At 41.9% G+C, this 22169-nt stretch overlaps 1 protein-coding gene across 1 annotated transcript in view; it reads right to left on the minus strand.

Annotated features, from left to right (window-relative positions):
• The window catches only part of ANXA3 (annexin A3), a 42126-nt gene that overhangs the window by 6859 nt on the left and 13098 nt on the right, over positions 1-22169 (minus strand). The window contains exons 3-10 of the mRNA XM_026653321.1: positions 15108-15195; positions 13911-14005; positions 13037-13150; positions 11898-11988; positions 3804-3883; positions 2879-2935; positions 1620-1713; positions 440-535 (exon numbers count right to left, since the gene is read on the minus strand). Coding sequence (XP_026509106.1) covers positions 440-535; positions 1620-1713; positions 2879-2935; positions 3804-3883; positions 11898-11988; positions 13037-13150; positions 13911-14005; positions 15108-15195 — 715 coding nt within the window. The remainder of the gene's footprint in view (positions 1-439; positions 536-1619; positions 1714-2878; positions 2936-3803; positions 3884-11897; positions 11989-13036; positions 13151-13910; positions 14006-15107; positions 15196-22169) is intronic.

Here is a 22169-nt window from a genome sequence, read left to right on the forward strand (position 1 = left end):
ATGGGTGGCTGAAGTCTGGTGACCCGTAAAATTTGTCATTTGTGTCACTATTAAAAACATCCTCAAGTATGGTGGAGGGTTTTTTGGCACTTGCATAGAGTCAGTATAAATGGAGGGGGTGCCTGGTGTATAGGACTTAGCACAAAGCAGTCCTGGTGCAGGATTAGGGCTGCTAGATGCTACCACTGTACTAATTATAACACCAACACAGTTGAACATATGCTACAGAACTAACAGGCTCTCTTCTTTTTGTAAACCTAAGTCAGCGTTACCAATACTTACTGCAGTGATACTGCTTATCACTAAAAGCAAGAATTAAAGTCACTGTAAATCAAAAGTATTCAGACTAATATTTTACCTATCCTACTTTTTTAAAAGGCACAGCTTGTTTTCAGCCATGCCTCTCCCCTCCTCCCCCCCCCCCCCCCAAGAATCTTACCAATGGCTAAGAGTAAATCCTCAAAATGCCCTGACATTTCACCCTGTATACTTTCTTCAATGGTCTTCTTGCTGAGGTTCCTGTATTCATCAAATGCTAAAAAGATAACCAAACAGTTTGTTGATACATATCACAAGGAAATTACTCAATGTTCTCATGTGTCAGGCTCCATTTGGGGTCTGATCCAAACCTTAGTGAAATTAATGGGAGTCTTTCCACTACCTTCAATATTATTTGGAACAGCCCTTTGATGAACACATACCGTACGATGAGCGCAACAGTGCCATCATTCTAAGCCAATCAAGGTGTATATATGTAAAAATTAAGGAATAAACCTTCAAGTGCCATCATTTTAACATTCACCACTTTCTCTCTGAAGGCAGTTGGCCTCTGTTCTTTAATGCAGCATGTCAGACCCTGCTTCAGTTAGCCTATTTACCCAATTGTCTTGCTTTAATAATCATAAAATTAAGACAGACACTCAAATATATTGAGTGGGTGGAGACAAATTTTATCCACTGAAGGCTTTCATGATCCCAGGGTTTTTGGGTTTTTTTCCCCCCATAAAGAAAAGAGGGTGTCTCATGCAGCACATTCCATTAGTCATAAGGCAAAGATGCATTCAGTGATTCACAAAATAGCAAACACAATTACTTCCTTATCAGAGGCTTGCTTGGTCCCCAAGTCTGCATGACATTTGTACATGCTGACAATTACATTTAAAGCATGCTATTCAATCCACACAGTCTTTGGAGACAGGGATAAGTAAAAGACCACCTGCTGCCTGGGTTTAAGATCAAACTTTCCATCTCTTTTCCTGCAAAAGTGGGAATGAAAATACCTTAGAGTAAAACTGCACAGGAAGAGCCCACTTCAAAATCTACATACATGCGGATATGTGGCACACTCAACAAGGACAATACATGCATCTTAGACCTATTGTTTCAGACTGCAGCCTTCCATATGTGAACAGATACAGTACTGCTTATCTTCACAACCATGAGAGCTAGAAACTCAGGTTTTTATTCTGCAACCTTTAGCAAAAGCTGATGGACACAGGGAAGTGATGGTGGGACAGTGAGTGGCACCTCAATCCAAATTACACATACAACTGCTTGGCTATAGAAAACAATCATTTAATAAGAAATATCACAAAATGGTACAAAAATAGATTTCATACTTCGTTTCAGTTGCGGTATGCTCCTAAGGCACAGAATTTCAGTGAACTTATCTTCATCTGTACCCCACTTCTTCTCACCAGCATTATAGAGAACCTATTGCAAGGAAAGAAAAGAAATCACTGGCCACTAGACTAGACTTCTCAAAAGAAGAATGTTGAGCCGTTCCACTGCAAACTAGTCTCTGCATTTTCAATAAGTTTTCTGAAGACAGGATCTGAACCTGGGCGATGCAATGGACTTCATTGCAGTGCCATGGTGTTGCTGTCATGAGCTGCTGGAACTCAAGCCTGGAAAATTGAACTAGTTCGAGAGAGAAGTCATAAAAAGCAGAACTTGCCTGTCTATTGAGCTACACTGGAACATCTTATACTGTGGAAAAATATGACTCCCTTAATGTCTCATCAAAATGAGAAGATTTTTCCAGGAATATGACAGCATGGAAATATTTGCTTTCTAAAAGATGCAATTTATCACAAAGTGAATGTTAGCGTTAATTCCAATGCATCAAATACAAATAGGACTTTGTAAACAACACATCTTATTCAGGAATGGGGGTTCCTTGGAGCTTTCCCGGCCATCCATTCCACTCAAGGGCATCAGTGGCTGTGGTGTCTTCTTCAGACAGAGGCTTCACTATAACCCTCCCACCGGCCAAACTGGGGATGGTGTTTTATAGATACCATCAGCACCACTCACATACCAGCCCCAGGCAGGTTTTGAGTGCATCATGAGCTGCACTTGCAGTGTGTGTTGGCCCAGGATTGCTGGGCCCGAATTCTGCACCTCACATGGTGGCAACAAGGAGAAGGGCAATCCAAAGTTTTACACTGTTAATGGGAAGTCTAACTAAAATGAAAAAAAACTTTCCTCATAGGCCATTTAAAAAAAAAAAACCCTCAAAAGAAACCCATGTTCATGTTCGCTCTCACCACAGATAAAATGGCAATACTTACACTTCAAAGGTGACTATAGCAGTTTAACAATGCATTGTTGGAAATTGGGAGACTGGGTACTCTAGACTGGATTACATATAGAAAACTAATGCCAGTTATAGGAAGGAGTAGGGGAAAAAGCCTAATCTCATGATCTCCCTGCCCACTCCATTTCAACTTTGGGGTGTTCAAAGCTATGAATTTCTTGGGTATGATCCATCCCTGTAAGATGCCGATTAGCAGCTAATTTTGTATTGCAATAGGGAACACTTTATATCTACATGCCAAACGCAGCTTGGTGCAGCCATAGGTTTGCTTTGCTGTACCTGTGCGTCCTTCTTTGCAAGATGTTCATCCACTTTTACATTTTCATCTCTTCTGCCCTGCAATAAGGAGGAATGAAGTTTAAAGCCCATAAAGGTGCAGAATTTGAAAGTCTCAAATACAGTCACCTTCTCCCAGTCACCCACCCAAGAATAATTATTTTAGATTGTGATAGCTCTTGCCAGCATCCTTTTACACCCCAAATTTGTCTGACAGTGTCATTAATAGCATTGCGGGGGGAAGGCTGAGTATGAGCATTTGGGGCCTCCATGTGTGGTCTAAAGCCAAAGCCACCACTCCTGCTATTTCTCCTCTTTACCTCACCCCCACTCCGACCAAGCCAGGAGTGGTGACTCCCCCTCATTATGATCAACAATGCTGGGGTCCAATAGGAGAGCGATGAATGAGGAAAACTGCATCATTCTGCTTTTTATGGGAATAGGACAGAGCCTGACCCGTCAAACTTTGGATTTAGTACTCCTGAATGGATCATGCAACAGCAAAGGCCATAGCCAAGCCACAGCATGAATTGCGCATTGGCTTCAACGTGCAACGCCTCAATCCTGATCTGTAACACCCCAATTGCTACAGTACAAAGAGTCCAAGAAGAGGATGCCAGTTATGGTTACTTGTGATAAAACTATGGTGCTGCAAGTGGTATAAAAGTAGACAAGGATAAGAGGAGACCAAATCCATCTCAACCGACAAGTCCAGATAGGGACTTTGATCTCTAGAGGGGAAATATCAGTACTCTAACCTACCATGCCACTCGCTTACCTTAAGTTTAAATAAGCAAAGCTATGCACACCCTAGAAGTACTGTATCAGTTGTCAGAGGATTCACTAGGACTGCTGATATTTACAATTTCAAGCTCTAAATATCAATTCTGTACAGTAATGATGTTGACTGTAAGTTGACGGAACTTACATCTGCCAGAGTTAATAGGGCTTTTCTGAAGTCACCAGAGGTGTCAGAACTGAGGTCATCTCCAAGACTCGTCTTATATACTAAAAAGAAAAATAATCAAATTTAATTGAATTCTGTAATTTAAAAAACAAAAAAAATCAAAAGCTAAGATTAGCAAAGGCATCTGGAGGACAGGGGAAGATCACTGATCAGTAACTGATTTGTTGTAGCCTTATCACCCTAGCCTACCCAGCAACAACTCTGACGTATCAATGTTATGGTACTAGGCAAGATCCATCAGTCCACTGACACAGTTTAGCCCCACAATCCAGCCTCTTCTCCTTAGTACAGTCATATGCATGGTCATATCTAGGATCAAAGAATGCAGGCCATACCTACAGAATGGGGGATTGTATCCTGGAAAGTGGTGACTCTGAAAAGGATTTAGGGGTCATAATGGACAAGCAACTCAACCTGAGCTTCCAGTGTGGTGCTTGTGGCAACAAGGGTATAAATTCTTAGATGTATAAACAAGGAAATAGTGAGTTGGAAAGCGATCTCTCCCTCCCCCCCGGTAATCTACAGCACTGGCGAGACCAATACTGAAATAGCATGTCCAGTTCTGGTGTCCACATTTTAAAAAAGGATGTGGAAACATTGGAGGCGGTGCTGAGAAAAGCCTTAAAAAAAGTGACTTGAGGGCAGAATACAAATGCTGTACACAATGGGAGACTTAGAGAGCCATCTGTTTAGTTTATCAACATGAAGACAGGTGATTTGATTACAGTGTAAAAGCACCTTTATGGGAGGAAAACACCAGGCTCTTTAATCTAGTGGACAAAGGAATAACAAGAACCAATGGCTGGAAGTTACAGCCAGACAAATTCAAATTAGAAATAAGACCAGTTTCTAACAGGGAGGGTTTTTAACCATTAGAACAAACTATTAAGGGAAGTGGTGGATTCCCCATCTCTTGAGGTCTTCAAAAATCAAGACTAAAGCACATCTCCAGTTAAGGCATCCAGTCAAACAGAAATTATTGGGCTCAGAACAGGGGTAACTGGGTGAAACAAAGGTCTTTGCAGGCTGCCCTGCGCTTGTTACATCTTCAAAGCAGATGTACAACTGCTTGGATTTTCCTCAGTGAATATAAAATTTATGGACATTCTTACCTCCTGCTTCCTGACTGGTGGGGCTATAATACTGATGTGGCTGTTGCCATGTTGTATGGGAGAAGAGGGACCTATATCTAACACCTGGAAACTATGACAGGAGTTCTGCACATACCACAGAGAAATTAAAATTCTGAGAAGTAAAAAGAAACTGCTCCATTATTGTACTATTACTTGCTCATCTAACAGAGTTAATGCTACAACCATGTCCTTTTTCTTAAAGAGTTTTAAAGCATTTTCCCCAAACCTGAGTTTGGTGCAGTACAAAACAAAATATTTACCATTTCTGGGTTTACAGAGTCATTTATAAATTCAAGTGTTGCAACTAGTGTAGTAACAGTGTTACACGCCAAGGCGAGGGAAGAAGTCCAACGTAAAACCAGAGAACTCCAGAACAAAATGGTGAACTGAGAAGGCGCAAGAACTCCAACATCTTGTGACTATCCACAATATGTGTGGTTTCTTTAGTGCCACCAAGGCTATTTATGGGCCAATTTGCCATGGCATGAATCCTCTGTGCTCTAAGGATGGAACCACACTTTTGAAGGACAACAAAGCCATCAATTCTTGCTGGAAAGAACATTTTGAAGATCTCCTTAACACTCAGGAAAATGAGATGCCCTATTGTCACCCTCTTCAAGAAAGGGGATAAAGTGGATTGTGGAAATTATTGTGGTATCTCCCTCCTAGCCGTTGCAGGCAAAGTTTTGGCGTGGATCCTTGCAACCAGCCTTCTGCCCCATCAGAAGAAATTTTACTGGAGTCACAGTGGTTTCTGACCAAGTCATGGAGCTGCGGATATGATCTTCACAGCACGGCAGCTGCAAGAAAAGTGTCAGGAGCAAAACCGACCACTCTACATGGCTTCTATTGATCTAACTAAAGCCTTTGATTCAGTGAATTGCCATGCCCTCTGGATTGTACTTTCTAAGATTGGATGTCCTGATAAATACATCAGTGTCCTAAAATTGCTTCATAACATGAAAGTGACTGTTCTGAGCAGCACTGGCTCCCAGAGTGAACCTTTCAAAGTACAAACAGGAGTCAAACAGGGCTGTATCATTGCTCGAACCATTTTTGCGGTTTTTATTGCTGTTAGTCTTTACCTAATTGCTGGGAAGTTTACAGCTGGCATTGAAGTAGTTTATAGAATGGACGGAAAGCTGTTCAGGCTTAGCAAGCTGAAAGCCAAGAGTAAGATCTCCACAACATCTATTGTGGAATCTTTGCCCACTCAGAAAGACCTTCAAACTATCTTGAATGTGTTTGACGGTGCTTATGCAGGTCTTGGTTTCACTCTTAATATCAAGAAGACTGAAGTGCTCTATCAGCCCTCTCCAAATAAGGTATTACATGTCCCATCTATCAAAATCAATGGAGTGGCACTGGAGAATGTTGACCTTGGAAGTAATTTTTCATCCAAGGCAGATATTGATGCAAAAATTCAACATCGCCTGAGCTGTGCCAGTGTAGCTTTTTCTTGTTTACAGCACAGGGTTTTTGAAGATCACAACACTCGAACAGACACCAAGTTTCTTGTTTATCAAGCTATTATTCTTCCAACACTCTTGTATGGGTCTGAAACTTGGACAACCTATAGACACCACTTGAAAGTCCCCAAGAGGCATCATCAGCGTTGCCTTCATAAGATTCTGAAGATCAAATGGGAAGACAGGCGCACCAACATTAGTGTTCTGGAAGAGGCAAAGACCACCAGTATAGAGGCAATGATCATCCTTCAGCAATTCTGCTGGACTGGTCACGTTGTTGGCATGCCAGACCATCGCCTCCCAAAACAGGTCCTGTTCGCTCAGCTGAAAGAAGGGCACCGTAACGTGGGTGGACAACAGAAGCGTTATAAGGACTTGCTGAAGGACAATCTAAAAAAGTGTAATATTGACATTGACACTTGGGAGACACTTGCCCAGGATCGGTAAAATGGAGTGAAGTCCTACATGATGGTCCCCTGCATTTTGAACTTGCTCGCCGACAAGCTGACGAGGACAAGAGGAAGGAGAGACTGGCTTCCAGTCATGGTCAATGCCTCCTGCTGAGCCTGAAAACATCGGCCTTCATTGTAATAGAACTTGTGGTTCAAGAGTTGACCTTGTTAGCCACCTGAGGACTCATAACTCCCAGGGAAGAGGATCATACTCGGTAACAAGTGATCACCCACCACCACACCACAGGTTACAATTAAAAGCAATAGGTTTGCCAACTTGGGAGCAGTGTTTGAGAATTAAGGGGAGATTTGATATTTTTACTCCATTAATAAGCTTCATAATTCCCTAATTTAGGTACTTATATGCCCTCAACACTATGAGCCGCAAGGGCTGCATCATCTGCAAACAGGTCCCTTAAGATGATCTCCTTCAGCTTTGTCTTAGCTCTGAACCTTGCACTGTTAAGCAAATCATCATCTCTGGTGCTAAGATGTTCAAGAAGGTGCCTATCACAGAACATGTATTGAGGCAGGAAGGAGAAGTAAATATTAATATTTGTTTGCAGATGCAACATTTGTGGCTCAGAATGTTGATGCTTTACAACATTACAGTAACTCCTTGCTCAACGTTGTGATTACGTTTCTGAAAAATGCTACTTTAAGTGAAAAGATGTTAAGCAAATCCAATTTCCCCATAAGAATTAGTGTAAGTGGGGGGGCGGGGTAGGTTCCAGGGAAATTTTATTTGCCACACACAATAAGTTTTCAAACAAATACTGTACACAGCAATGATGATTGTGAAGTTTGGCTGAGGTGGTGGAGTCAGAGGGTGGAAGAGGGAGGGATATTTCCCAGGGGATGCCTTACTGCTAAATGATGAACTAGCACTCGGCTGAGCCCTCAAGGGTTAGCACATTAACAACAATGTAGTCTCACACTTTACAAGGCAGCATGAATGGAGGGAGGGGAGACAGCATGGTGCAGAGAGAGAGAGAGAGAGAGAGAGAGAGAGAGAGATGTGCATTGCCCTTTTAAGGACGCTGACCTCACTCTAAATACACTGCCTTTTTAAGTAGTTCAGCAAGTGGAGACAGCAGCTGCTGTCAGCAAGCTCTCGGTCCTGAGCCCTGTAGTTGTTCCCCCCTGCTCTATGGAGATGGGGTACAGGAGCAGGGAGACATCAGCATCCCTTTCCCCGCTCCGCACCTCCAAGGCAGAGGGCAGGAGCAGCACATGGCAGTGGGGGGAGGGACAGCTGAACTGCTGGCAATTGATAGCCTGCTGGGCGGCTGCTGCACAGGGAACTTAGGGGAGCTGATAGGGGGGCTGCTGGTCCACTCTGGTTCCAAGCCCCCACCAGTTAGCTGCAACAGGCTGCTCTTCCTGCAAGCAGTGGACAAAGCAGGCAGCTGCCAAACAATGTTATAAGGGAGCATTGCACAACTTTAAACTAGCATGTTCTCTAATTGATCAGCAACGTAACACTGAAACAACATTAACTGGGATGACTAAGTGAGGAGTTACTGTACCAAATTACTGATTCATGCAAAATCTTTGGGCTAGCAATAAGTGTGACAGACTATTCTCATGCACCAAGGCTCTTCAGAACCAGTTCCAGAGATCTTAGATGGTATTTGTCTAGATGCCGTTGACCAGTTTTGCTACCTTGGCTCTATTGTAACCAGCAATGTAGATCCTGATGCTGAGCTTACTAGTACAATTGGCAGAGCAGCTAGAAACTTTGGTCTTTTGCAAGAGAGCCTGGAACAACCAATTGTCAACTAAAGTGAAATTCCATATTCAGAAGACATGTGTTTTATCCACTCTTCTGTATGGCTCAGAAACATGAACAACTTATGCCAAAATATCAGAAGACTAAACAGTTTTCATATCAGATGCCAACTTAGAAGAATTTTACACAAGCAAGACAGGGTGACAAATGTGGAAGTGTTAAATCATGCTGCTATGTCATTCATGGGACGGTTGATTAGTAAGAAAAAAAGATGCAGGTGGCTTGGACATGTCAAGCAAATGCCGGATTACAGGATCCTGAAGAGTGTGCTGTATTCGGAAGCTCGAAGGGTCTAGAAAGAGGCAGACCACTGCATCGATTAGGATGCTTCCAAAGATGGATTTAGTATCCTTTAGAACAGGGTTCTCAAACTGGAGGTTGGGACCCCTCAGGGAGTTGTGAGGTTATTACATGGGGTGGGAGGGTTCACGAGCTGTCAGCCTCCACCCCAAACCTCGCTTTGCCTCCAGCATTTATAATGGTGTTAAATATATTAAAAGGTGTTAAGTTTTAAGGAGGAGTCACACTCAGGTTTGCTATATGAAAGGGGTCACCAGTACAAAATAGTTTGAGAACCACTGCTTTAGAATCTGGGAAGGCAGTGCAGAATGCCCCTCTGGTTGGTGGACTCATCTTGTAGATTGAGCGAGGGATTGTGAGGCAGACTGGATCAAGATTTGCGAAGACTGGTGTCAGAGGTGGAAAGAATCTGCTGTTTGGATTCAGAGCCTTGCTAGTGCGTGGGTGTGCGCTGTGGACAGGACTGTTACTCATGCATCGGACTGAGTAGTCAAAGAACTCATCGGCACATGCCCCATGCTCTGTAGAGAGCCATGGTGCCATTGACATACCCTCATCACTGTAGTATGCAAGAGACGCTCAGACGTTTGTGGATTTTATCCTTGCAACACCTTGAGGAGGAGGGAAAATTTTATCTCCATCTTAGACAGGACCTAAATTAAGCAACTTGGCCAAGGTCACAAAGAAAGAGTGCATCTGAGGTAGGAATTGACCCCAGCTCTCATTCTAGTACCCTATTCACGTACGCCATACTTCTGTCTCCACAGGCTTTTCCATGCCAGACTAACCACCACCACCACCACCACCGTGACATTTTCATTAAAGGGAACGTGTGCTTTTCATTTGTTTTACCTCCTGCCTTCAGTTTGCAAAGCTTCCTGTGGAAGATTCTATAATGTGTTACAGTAGGCAACTCAAACTGCTCCTTATATGGTACTTTAACTAGCCTACCACACAAGAAACTATAAATCTCCTAGTTATGAATCCAAACAAGGCTGTACCCCACATTAGATGCATCTGTTCCAAGCATATGCGTCCACAGTTTGCTCTTTTAATGTGCAAATCAACCTCACCTGCTATACTGCTAAGCAATTAATCTCCTGGGAAAGGAGCAGAATTGTTGCCAGTTACCATTAAAAAAAAAAGCAATAAAAATCTCAGATTTTCCTGTATCTATGTATACACACAGCAACGAAAACCACATGTTCTGGTACCTGAACTTTTAAAATGAGAGGTGCAAGAAAGTTACTGCAGTGCTGTCAAGCGCCTTTGGACAATGTGTTGCGGCTTGAAACGGACAGTATTTTTTAAATACCATGACAATGAATTGCTCCGAGAACGTGTATGGCAAATACACATTGAAAAATATTTACTTAGAAACTTCAGTCTATCCTAGAATTAACACCTATGAGACCATTAGGTTACTGGATGCCAGGCATGCCAAAGAAACATCTCTTCCGTGGAATCACACTGGCTATGCTATGAGCTGGGGGGGCGAGTCCCAGTTTGGGTGCACATACACGCGTTAGCTCAATGAGAACTAGTGGGAGTAGAAGTAGTAGTGCTGCTGCAATGGCACTGGCTTACCTGCCCTGAGTACAGACCTGTGAGGTTCAGGCAGGTTTATACTTGGCCTTACTGCTGCCCAGGCTACTGCAGCTACACCGCTATTTATGCTCACACTAGTGCTCATTGAGCTAGCCTGGCTACCTGTATGCAAGATGGTAACCACACCCCTAGCTCATAATGTAGATGTAGCCATAGTGCAATGCTTCGTAATCTGTTCTGTGCATTTTTCCAAATCACTAAAAATAATGGACCTGATGGTATCCACTGGGTACAACTGGAGCAGCAGCCCCAAAGGTGCTGTTTGAAGCTCCCATATTATGGAGCTGGTTCTATGCCAATCCTTGTGTGACAAATACCAGCCTGAGATATACTTTAAGTTACTTCGGATGGCTCTATCCCATAGGAGCAAGTAGGGTAAATTGGAGTAACAGGAGTGCTCTGGCCACGCCCCCCTCAATATTCTTATGCTGCAGGAGGGGGTGGCATAGGAGCCACTGGAGTAATCGTCCCCTGGGTAGAGCCAGTGGCTTTACTGGCCCATTTGTGCCATCAGAGCAGCACAAAGGGGCCAGAATGCAGTGGAGCATCTGACCCAAAAAGTTTTCAGAAACCAGCACCCTCCCCCACAGCATCTTAAACTTGATATTAGGTATGTACAGACACATGCTGTTCAGTAAATGCACTTCTGAATCGTGTGTATCACTTGTTAAAATAACTCTCCACGACTCATGTGCCAAGTTTGTTCGCAAAGAGTTTGCGTAGCTGAGTCATTTGCCCCTGAAAGCGGAGCTTATAATGAAAAAAAACAGTGACAAATCTTAAAGTCATTCCTATTATTTGCTATTTGTACTGTGCACTTTAAAGTAATTACATGCACAACTCTAAAGGGAATGAACCTAATATGCAAGATATAATGGAGCACATCACCACATTCCTTAAGGGAAAAAGTCCATTACTGGCCAAGCCATGCATCTGAAACAAGAATTTGGCTGCAAGGGTAAAATTTTGCCTTCAGATGCTTGCACACGGCTCTAATTTCAATAGGAGCTGCCTGCACAGGTGTGTACTTAAAAAGCAAATTTGTTCCCAAATATGGAATTCTGTCCTGTAGGTACTGGAGTGGTACGACATGCTGAATCACCTCATGGGAGTACATGTGTCTGCTAACCGCATAGTACACAATCTTTTGTACACAATCAATTATTGCAAAAAATCTAAAGCTCAACTTTTCAAATTCAAAATAACCTACTCAAAATGATCTATGAAAAGTGACTATCGAGCACTGGATAGGATGCAATCAGGTAACGGTATTAATATACATATGTTTGAGAAAGCATTACCTGTATAGTATGCCTGGGATACCTCTTTCATTTGCTTACTGCTCCTGGAGGCTAGGATTTCTATCAGTGCTTTTTCATTGGTTCCACTACCCTTAAAAAAAAACCCACATACACAGTTTATTACAAGGAAAAAATGCAGTTTTTATAGAGGTTGTTTGGGGATTAGTTTCCAGTGACCTGAAGCAAGAATTCTAAACATCACACATTGCAAATAAAAACCAACCAGGTAATACCCAAAATACTGTGATTTCAAATATCAAAATTCAGACAATTCACATTAGCAAGAAAATAATGTTTGTGAAAAGATTCAATTACTGAAATGAAAAGTTATTTGAGCCTATCAAGAGATGGCTCATTAGCTTTAACAGTTTCTCAAATCTGCAGATAAGGGAATGAGCCAGTGATGAGAGGCCAGGTTCTGCCAGAATCCACACGCAGCTCTGAAAATGCAGGTCACTCCTACATTTCAACACATTTGACGTTCTAATCTCAGGGCTCTTGAGCACAGAGCAGACATGCCAAATTAAGTGTTGTTTTAGTGTCCTGAAATAGAACTAGGCAGCAGAACACCAAACTCAGATCCCCACTTACAACAAAGTCAGGATTTGAAAAGAGTTTCCGGCAATGAATAGCTAATAAATTGTGGCATGGTTTCCCCTGCCACCTTATAACTAAAGCACTAGAAAAGTGTCATAGCCCACCAATACGCTATCTGAAAAATGGACTAATTTTTCCATCACCCTGATATTTTGCATAACACTAAGGAGTAGAGATAGATGAACAATTTTACCTTTGTTTTAACAAGATTCCATTTTGACCAAAACAAAAATTTCAGTGAAAAGTCGATTCTGGTCACTTTTTGTCATTGTTTTCCAATTAAACTTTTTTGAAATATTTTGAAAAAGGTCATTTCAGATGTGTGGAACCCTGGCTTCCCCACCCCAATATATTCCCCCCATCTCCCCCCCCCCCAAAAAAAAGTTTTAGTATTTTTCCTCTCCCCACTGAAACTAAATGTATCTTTTCATTTGGGAAAAAAATGTAATGGAAAATTTTAAACAAAAAGTTTACAAAATATATTTACCTTTTTTCAAACTGGCTCTAAATCAAAAGAATGAAAAATTTGCTTGCAGACTTACTTTCATGGATTTCTTAAGCTGTTTAGCATCGAACACAGCTGGTGGTGTTACAAGTGCAACCATAATACGCTCCAGATTGCCCGAGAGATCACTCTTCAAGTCATCTTTCAGGTCCTAAACCAACAGGGAAGACCCAGGATGATTAGCTTGCACAGATCACATTATTTCCAGATGAAATGGCAGTTTAGGGAGTTTAGTTGTTGCTACTGGAATAATTCCACCCTCCTTCTCCTCAATCACTTCTACTTTCAGAAGCATCTTGCTCATGGCTGTGTTGCTTTTTGATGTTTCCTTCCCAAAAGCGACTATTATTTAGAAAGCTAATTGCACTCTGAGTAGGCCCCATTCAAAATTAAGGCCAAATTAAGGTCAGCCCACTGCATGTCTTTAAAAAATAAAATAAAAAAAAAAATCACAGAAATGTAGATACTGATTCTCAAGTGGAGAAGGCAGAGAATCAGATTCATTTGTTAGTTGGTCCAGTAAAAGGTAACTGCAGATGCTGGAAAAGGGGCCTTTTAACTCCCAGCCTTCTCATTGGTCATCTTCCCAAAAATAAATGGTAAGAGTTACTTTATTTACAGTGCCTAGTCCACACTGCAACAGTAGCATTGGTTTGGTTCCCCTTGTTTAGGGCATGCTTCATGGGGCACTGAAGAGAGTTTGTAGAGTTAGTTTTTTCCTTAATCAAAGCATTCCTTCTCTGTTCTCAGAGCTGGCTATAAATTCAAATGGAGTTACTTAGATGCACTAATTTCTCATATCCTGTCTCAATCAAGATCGGTTAGGGTTTGTGCATATACAGGTTAGTTTTGCATAATGAAGATGCTACAGGATAATATTTTTACTGTCAGCTATCCTCCCCAAGCTGTACCTTTCCTGAAGCTGCCCTGTACTCCTTAGCAATCAGCTGCCGCTGAGCATTTGATCTCTCAGTGAGGATGTTGATCAGTGTTTTCTCATCCGTCCCTGAAAGAAAATCATTTTACTCAGGGTTGTTCAACTCCCAGTTTTACACAACCCAACAAAACTCCTAATGCACTGAAACTAAAACGAGTTATTCAAACTAGTTTTAATTCACTGGGAAACGAAGCATATTATTCACTTTTGTACTTCAGCAAGGAGGCATTTTAGTAACCAAGTTGTCCTTGCTGATTTGTCAATTTGTTCTGAAGCTATCTCCATCATGAACACTTGCTGAAAGCAAACAGAAAATGAGAACGGCAAAGATACCTTCAAATGGAGATGAGACTTAGGCAGATATTATCTTGGTTTCAGGTGGTTGTAGTACCCCCCCCCCTTGTCAAAAGTGTGACCTTGCGCAATCATCATAGTTACTGATTGCATGGAGGCATTACACCTTGAATACTGTGTGCAGATCTGGCCACCCCATCTTAAAAAGGAGATGTATTAGAATTGGAAAAGGTACAGAGAAGGGCAGCAAAAAGGATTAAAGGTATAGAACAGCTTCTGTATGAGGAGAGAGATTAAAGAGACTGGGACGTCTCGTCTGGAAAAAGACGACTAAGAGGGGATATGATAGACGTCTTTAAAACCATGACTCTTGTGAAGAAAGTGAATAAGGAAATATTTAAGCTTCACCCAATGAAATTAATATTCCGCATGTTTAAAACAAACAGAAGGAAATATTTCAGTCAACCTGTGGAACTCGTTGCCAGGGGAGATTGTGAAGGCTAACAGTATAACAGGGTTCAAAAAAGAATTAGGTAAGTTCATGGAGGATAGGTCCATCAATGACTATTAGCCAAGATGGCCAGGGATGCAATCCCACAATCTGGGCATCCCTAGCCTCTGAATGCCAGAAGCTGGGAGTAGATGACAGAGGATGTATCACTTGATGATCACCTGTTCTGTTTGTTCCCTCTCAAGCACCTGGCATTGGCCACTGTCAGAAGACAGGATACTGGGCTAGATGAACCATTGGTCTGACCCAGTATGGCCGTTTTTATGGCACACAGAATTCCAGCATTTTTGTGCTAAGCCCGACACACAGAATACCATATCTGCTTTTCTGTAACAATATAGGAATGAAACTTAGATGCATATTTACCAATTCCGCTGATTGCCTTCCGAACAGCTTCAGCATCCTTGGAAGCATTAAATCCTGTGTAATCTCGAATGGTTCCTCTGCTTCCAACCTAGAGATCAAACCAACATTTTGAGATCTAACAGCAACAAAAATCCCCAAAGAGTTTTAGGTTCAAAGTTTGACAAACTGTTTCCATCTGCTTCATATTTTCACCATGGCAACAATAAACTAGTGTTTAAAATTTAATTGAGCTCAGGGCTGGGAATGTAGATTTCCCACATTTTAATCACAGCTCTGATATCAACTCTCACTGGCCTTATGCAACCTTGCCTCAGTTTCCCCATCCATAAAATGGGGAGATAGCTCCATAGGTCCCTAGTTCAAAAAGCATAATGCGAGCTGCTGCAGCTCAAAGAGTCCAGATGCTGTAGCTGGGGACTGTAACCTTTCATATCTTCTGGGGATATGATAATACATACTCAGTGGGTTACAGATGCACAATGATTAAGCCATGTTGACATTTGTTTTTTCAAACGTATTTCTGGAGCAAAACATTCATTTTTGGCAGATTCACCAGGAAGGTTGGTGCCAATAGATCCCCTGTTCACAGGCTTTTTGAAGTATTCAGTCTCGATTAGTGATGGGGAGATTTGTCCTCTTCCCCCCCGTCCCCCCCCCTTTTTTTTTTAAATTAGAGAGTTTCATGCCAGGATAACCCCTTTTGTATTAAATTGAAGGAAAATTCTAGCTCTGGCATGGACACAGGGGAAATGGCGAATGCACGGGCTTGAAATTCTAAATATTGAAATAACTTTCAGTGGGGCCTCTGGGTATGACTGGAATATAAATTTCAAACAAAAATCAGATTACAGCAATGCAAGTTACCTTAATCTCAATCATAATGGCACTGCTTTCCCCGTAAACACCAATGTGCCAGAGGGAAGATGATCATTTTTAAAGCAAGCAAAATTAGGTCTGGGTGGTAATAGGGAAAAGTAATTGGATATGCATAGTGTTGCTGAATACAATTTATGATTAAATAAATCTAATTCACAATGGACATCAGCTACATTTTTTTTTTAATAATTCAGGCTTTTGATCAAAGAGCTTCTACATTGTTAGAGAAAGGTACAAACACTGCTTTATATAAACAATATAATCCTCTTTCCCCACTACACCCAAGTTGTGCAGGATATTATCAGCAAAATGTATCTGAAGTAAAAGGGTTATTGACTCATTGGTGGATGGTGCATTAGGGTAGTGGGTTAGTGGTTCACATAAAATGACCTAAGTTCAACTGCTGGGGGATAAAAGGGAAAGCGAGTTTGATACTTTCATCTTAGCTGGGATAGCCAACATTTCTCAAAGTGGAACCTGATTTTGGATGTGTCAATTTCATGTCAATTTTTTGATGGGGACCAACCTGAACCACCCTAGGCTTGATCTTCAGAAGTGATGAGCAACCACAAATCCAGCTGAACTCTATGGGAGCTGCATGTAGTTCATCTAATGAGATTCAGGCCCTTGGTGTAGCAAACTGGGCACCCCAAAAATGGCACCACTGCAATCAGTGGCAACATTCAAAGATTTGTTTGCACGTGTACACATCACTAACATATCACACCACAGTATGGTTAGCAGTCACTCCTCAAGAGAAGCCCAGGATGGAAACAGAAGGGGTTGCACAGGTCAGGACTCAAGTAAATCCACAGATGTTGAAAAACTTTACACCCCCTCCCCTTCTCATACTCTAGCTAGTTCCACTCAGTGCCTTAGCACAAACCTTTATATTAAAATAATTCAGTTAATAGTTTGGTTTAAGCCTCAACTCTGACCTGCTTTAAAGTTACTGAAATCTGGTACAAAGGACTCTATGCATGTTAATGATCTTATTAAGAGCCACTGGCCACAGAAAGATTAAAACCACATATCATTGCACAGAGACACGACACTGCTGCTGCAAAAGAAGCTCACAGTTAGTTATTTCCAAGGCTACACAGACAGTGTCACAGCTCTGGGAAACTGCACCTGTGTCTCCTCCCCCCTCCCCCCCCATGGTCCAGAAAGGGCACCTGCTCGAGGCTCCTGGCTCATCAGCCCTCACCTTTCTTGGTCAGACACCTGTGTGTCTTCCTCCTGATCAGGGTTTTTGAAGGCAAGGAATTGTGCAGCCTGCACCGTGTTCTCCAACATGTCAGACTGCCTACACAGGCCTGCATCTGCGCTTTACAGCCATGGAGGACAACACAAACAGCCTAATTGCCCACAGTTATAAGTTACCGCACAGCCCTTTCTCCGCAAGCAGATTTATTCTTAAGGTGAAAGCATTAAAGAGAACACATTAAAACAAGCGCTCTGGTAGATGATCAGTCCTTCAAACTGAAGGAAATTCATAACTGCCTTAGCTCTGAACAAGCACACTTATGCATAAGTGAACCTTTCCTTTATACTCTTGGGGTCTTTGATCTTCAGAGACCCTATATCAGTCAGACTGATTCTCTCGTCAGGGATATCTTCAGAAGGTGGGACTTTGCATTCATCTCCCCTCAGTATTTCTTAGGAAACTCAACTTTGTCCCAAGAGTTCCTTCTTGTCTGGCACATTGTTTGAAATAGTCTTCTGAAGCTTAACACTTCCCAGAGTTTACACTGGGCACATCTCCCTCCTAGAGAGTTTACACATTCTCACAATACATTAACTTTGCATTTAAAATCCAGCGGACTCCAAAGCTATTTAAACTTAATTCAATAAGATCTCGCAAAGATATGGCAAGCAATTGCCACATCTGTCACAGACCTCTCATGTCAATTACAAGGAGGTAAATGAAAAGTGCTACACTGTTGATTTTAGGTAACATTAGAAACAAACCAAAATGTATGCGCTAACTGGATGTTACAAACTCAATGAAAAATTTTATTTTCAAGCTTTCAGGTGGGCATTGCAAACAATGACAAGTAAAAATCCCACAAGATGCTGCTCTGTGAAGTTTTCACTCTGTTTTTACAGTGTATGTTGTTACATACAGAGACACTTACTTACTTTCAAATCTCTTCTCTCCCTAGATTGACACTGACCTGATTTTTCCCCTCTCTCACATCGTAATACAGGCTCCATTGAGTTGTATGACAGTTTGATTTTAATTTCCTGAAGTGTTTAACATTGTTTTCATAGACACTTGATTTTGTCTTTACTAACAATGGAGCATAACGATCACCCTGTATTAGGAAACTTTGCAAGCTGAACACTTTTGAAGTTTGCTTCCCCCCCCCCCCAGAAGTAACACATTTTGGGGGGGGGGTTATGATTAACCAAGTGCCGCTACACTTAAAAGGATTGCTATATATAATTACAGAATTAAAGACAAGTGTTAACATTAGTTTAGATACAGATCTAAAGGTGAAACTTCCTCAGGTTTAAACGTTATAGCAGTAAGCTTCCCCATCTAGGCTGTTGGGCAAGTCCTGGAGTATTGTTTAATACCAGGATATGCTGCAACATTATTGCGCAACTGCCTTCATCATGGACTCCTTCTCCACACCTTGTTCCCACAAAAGTTAATAGCACTTCTTGGTGAACACATGTCAAACAAGCAAGTTATTCCCCAACTACTAATGTACATCTTGTGAATTATTGCCTGCTGACAAAAATACTGTCCACTGTGGCTACCTTAATGAAATACATAAACAGGAAAGATGTACTTTGAAACAACAACAGCAGCGGTAAGATTTTGTAGTTCTAAATATTCAGTCTCAGACAGACACAGAATGCCAGCTTCCTTGCACCGCTCCAACAGTGTTCCTCAACCCTGTCCCTGAGCCAGGTTGGAGACAGAGCTCAGTCTCCATGCCCACTCTATCGTAGGGGGTCTCTGCTGAGATTGTCAAGCATTGTGCAATTCCACTGGTAACTAGCCTGAGATTAGACACATTAACTAACTAAACCTGGTAAATGACAACATTATCTGATCAATGTTTGCAGAAAAGGGCAACAAAATACTGTCTGACAGGGGACTTTGGTAACAGTCCATGAAATACTTCTTTGGATTTAAGTCTTAAAGAACTTAAAGATTTCTCAAGTGCTTGTAGCGAAACTCATCCTTCTTAGATGGAAGAGCAGACAGCCTCCAGGGATTATAGGCTTGGCACTGCCACTTGGCTGACCTGACCGCTAAAGAGCGGGTAACGTTTTGGAGCAGAGGCACCTTAGACAAAAAGTGAAAAGCTTTTGGTCTAACTTTGTAAAAATAATAAAAAAAAAACTCTTTGATTAACTCCTAGCAGAAGGAAACTAAGATGTTGCTCTCCTCTTCCCTCCAATTCCCTTTTTGTTCGGTCTTCTCCCTGCCCCATTCTAGCTTTAGGGGGGCAGGGGAGGGGGGGAGAGAAGGGTGTGTGCAGCAGAGGGGGATTCAATAAAATTGAAATCCAAATATTAACTAGCAGTCAGTTTAAAAATAGAAAAATATTGCTAAGAAGTGACAGATTCAGCAGAGTTCAACTGAATGGAGATAAAGTAAGCATCCTAAACCCATTGTACACAGAAGGCACAAAGGGCCAAATTCTCTCCCATGTAAGCGCACCACAGTCAGTGAATTTGGCCCAACATGTATCTACGTTGATACACTAAGCAGGGAAACAGACATTGGTCAGCCATCTCCATTTCTGCCAGCATAGGTTTATAATTTAAAGAAAGCGTGGCCTTGTATATGAAGACACTGGACTGGGATTCAGAAGGTCTGTTTTTAATTTCCATCTGCCACAAACTTCCTGTGATGACTTGGCCAAGTCACTTAGCTCCTCTGTGCTTCAACTCCCTACATCTATAAAAATGGCAATACCAACACGGTCTCTCCCCCACTTTTTGGTGCTCTCTCACAATTGGCATGGAAGCTGGCAACTTTCCTCACCAACCAGACGAATTATCAGTCACACCCAGATTAGTCTTCAGCCCTTACCTCCAGGCTCCATTTGTTGTCCAAACAATCAAACTCACAAAATTAAAAAAAAAAAAAAAAAAAATCACAACTTCCAGTGGGGGTTCTACCCAGCCACAACTCTCAAGGCTTCCTACCTGGAGTTTTTCCTCCAGGGTCTATTGCAGGAGACTGTCCCTTCCTGTAGTGCAGCTCCAGCTCCACACACACTTTATAGGCAAGACTTATCCCCTTCCCAGCTGTATCTGATTAGTCAACATAACTGACCTGGCTATTTAGATTGTAAGCTCTCTGTGGCTGGGACTTTGTACAGAGCCTAGCAGAACGGGCCCCTGGTCTCAGCTGCAGTCTGTAGACACTGTTGTAATGCAACAGATAAAATGAACTAGAAAAGCTAATGGCCATCTGCTGAAAGATCACTGGATCAAGGATATTTCAGTTCCTCCCACTGAAGGGTTACTGTAAGGCAGTGCTAGTGAATAATCTTGGGAAGAAACTGGACAAGAATTGAAAAATGCACAGATCAGCTATACAAGACAGGAAATCCATAACCAGAATCCTATTTAATTTTCTTGCCCTGCTTGTATTTAAGTTATTTAAATGGGGAAACAGGGATATATCCTTGTGGGTGTGGAGAAAAAAAAAGCAAACAGGCTATGACCTCAGTCTTTCAGGAATGTTGACTTAGTTACCTCATTTAAAAAATGTGCATTGTCCTGATTCTGAACTCCTATCTGTTCCACTGTTCTGGACATGTTTGGGCTCCAAGCATTGACAGAAACAGTAAGTATACGTGGCTAGCACATTCCTGAGATTGTTCCCACCAACACTGCATTGCCAGTGTAGTAGTGCACAGTTAGCAGAGACTGTCTTTGGGATATTTTTAGCACACATCCACTTTATTCAGATAACCCTCTGCTTGTCTTGAGAAAGCATAGTTGAATGCAGGCAGAAACTAAATCAAGGGAAGTAACCAAAAGGGTGTGATCTTGCATCCCATACCCAGGCAAAACTTCTTTTGGCTTCAGTGGGACTTTTCCTTTGCATGCAGACTGCAGTGCCCAGCCAAGTTTCTCTTCCTCATCAAACAAACAAAACAAGAAAGCCATCTGCCTACAAGCAGATTAAGCACCCCAAAAAAACCAATCAGATTTTGGCTAGGAATACCTATGAATGATAAAGATAAAACCAGGGGGCAGGATTTTAAAAAGCATTTAAGTGAGTTAGGAGCAGAAATCCCACTGCAGGTGAATGGGACTTCTGCGCCTAACTCATTTAGGGTACGTCTTCAGTGCAATCAGAGGTGTGTGATTTCAGCATGTGTAGACATACCTCAGCTAGCTTAAATCTCGCGCTAGTTCAGGTTCCAACAGAAATGAAGCCATAGCAGTGCCAGCTGCTGCTCAAATACAAGCCTGCCAGAGACGTGACTAGCTCATGCTGCTATTGGTAGCCTCTGACTGCAGTGTGGACGTACCTTTAAGCGCTTTTTTAATATCTCCTCTACAGAGTCAATGATACTCATGGGGGGAAAAAAAACCCAATTAAAACCAATTCAAAAAAGTTGCTGCATTACATTAAAAGGCAAGGGTTGTAGGATCTCCTAAAAATTAGTGAAATCTTAGAAAATAAACTGTGGTAATGTTTACCAGTATACTATGATGTACCAGAAACTTAGACTTGAGAGAAAACAGTGATAAAATAAATGAAGTCCATTTTGTGATTCAATACCCCATTTTTTAAAATTGTTTACTCGCTTACTTGGTAATGTGTCTCCCACTTGTGTCTGTGAATTAGACAAAGTCTACTCTCCAGAGCTCCGGTGCATAGGTGGATTGCTGCACCCACATGGAGTCACTGACTTCTGTGGGGTTCTGGGTGGGTGCAATGGTACCCACGTGCTATCAATTGCAGGGAGAGCGCCTAATCATGCAGAATAGATGTCCAGACTAGAGGAGGCATAGAATGCAGTGCTTCTGACAGTGAGATAAGTTCAGGTTGAATTGGTCATTGAATTTCAAGAGTTTGAATTATTTTTGCTACCAAAGTTACTTTAGTTTTGCATCTTTCACTAGTTTATCCAGGCAAAAAAATTCCAGACACATATTCTTGTTTATTTCTAAAGTTTAATCACATAAGCTACTGCTGTA

This window comes from Terrapene carolina, unplaced genomic scaffold (genome assembly GCF_002925995.2).
Source record: "Terrapene carolina triunguis isolate 2854851 unplaced genomic scaffold, T_m_triunguis-2.0 Scaffold136, whole genome shotgun sequence".
Classification (NCBI taxonomy): domain Eukaryota; kingdom Metazoa; phylum Chordata; order Testudines; family Emydidae; genus Terrapene; species Terrapene triunguis.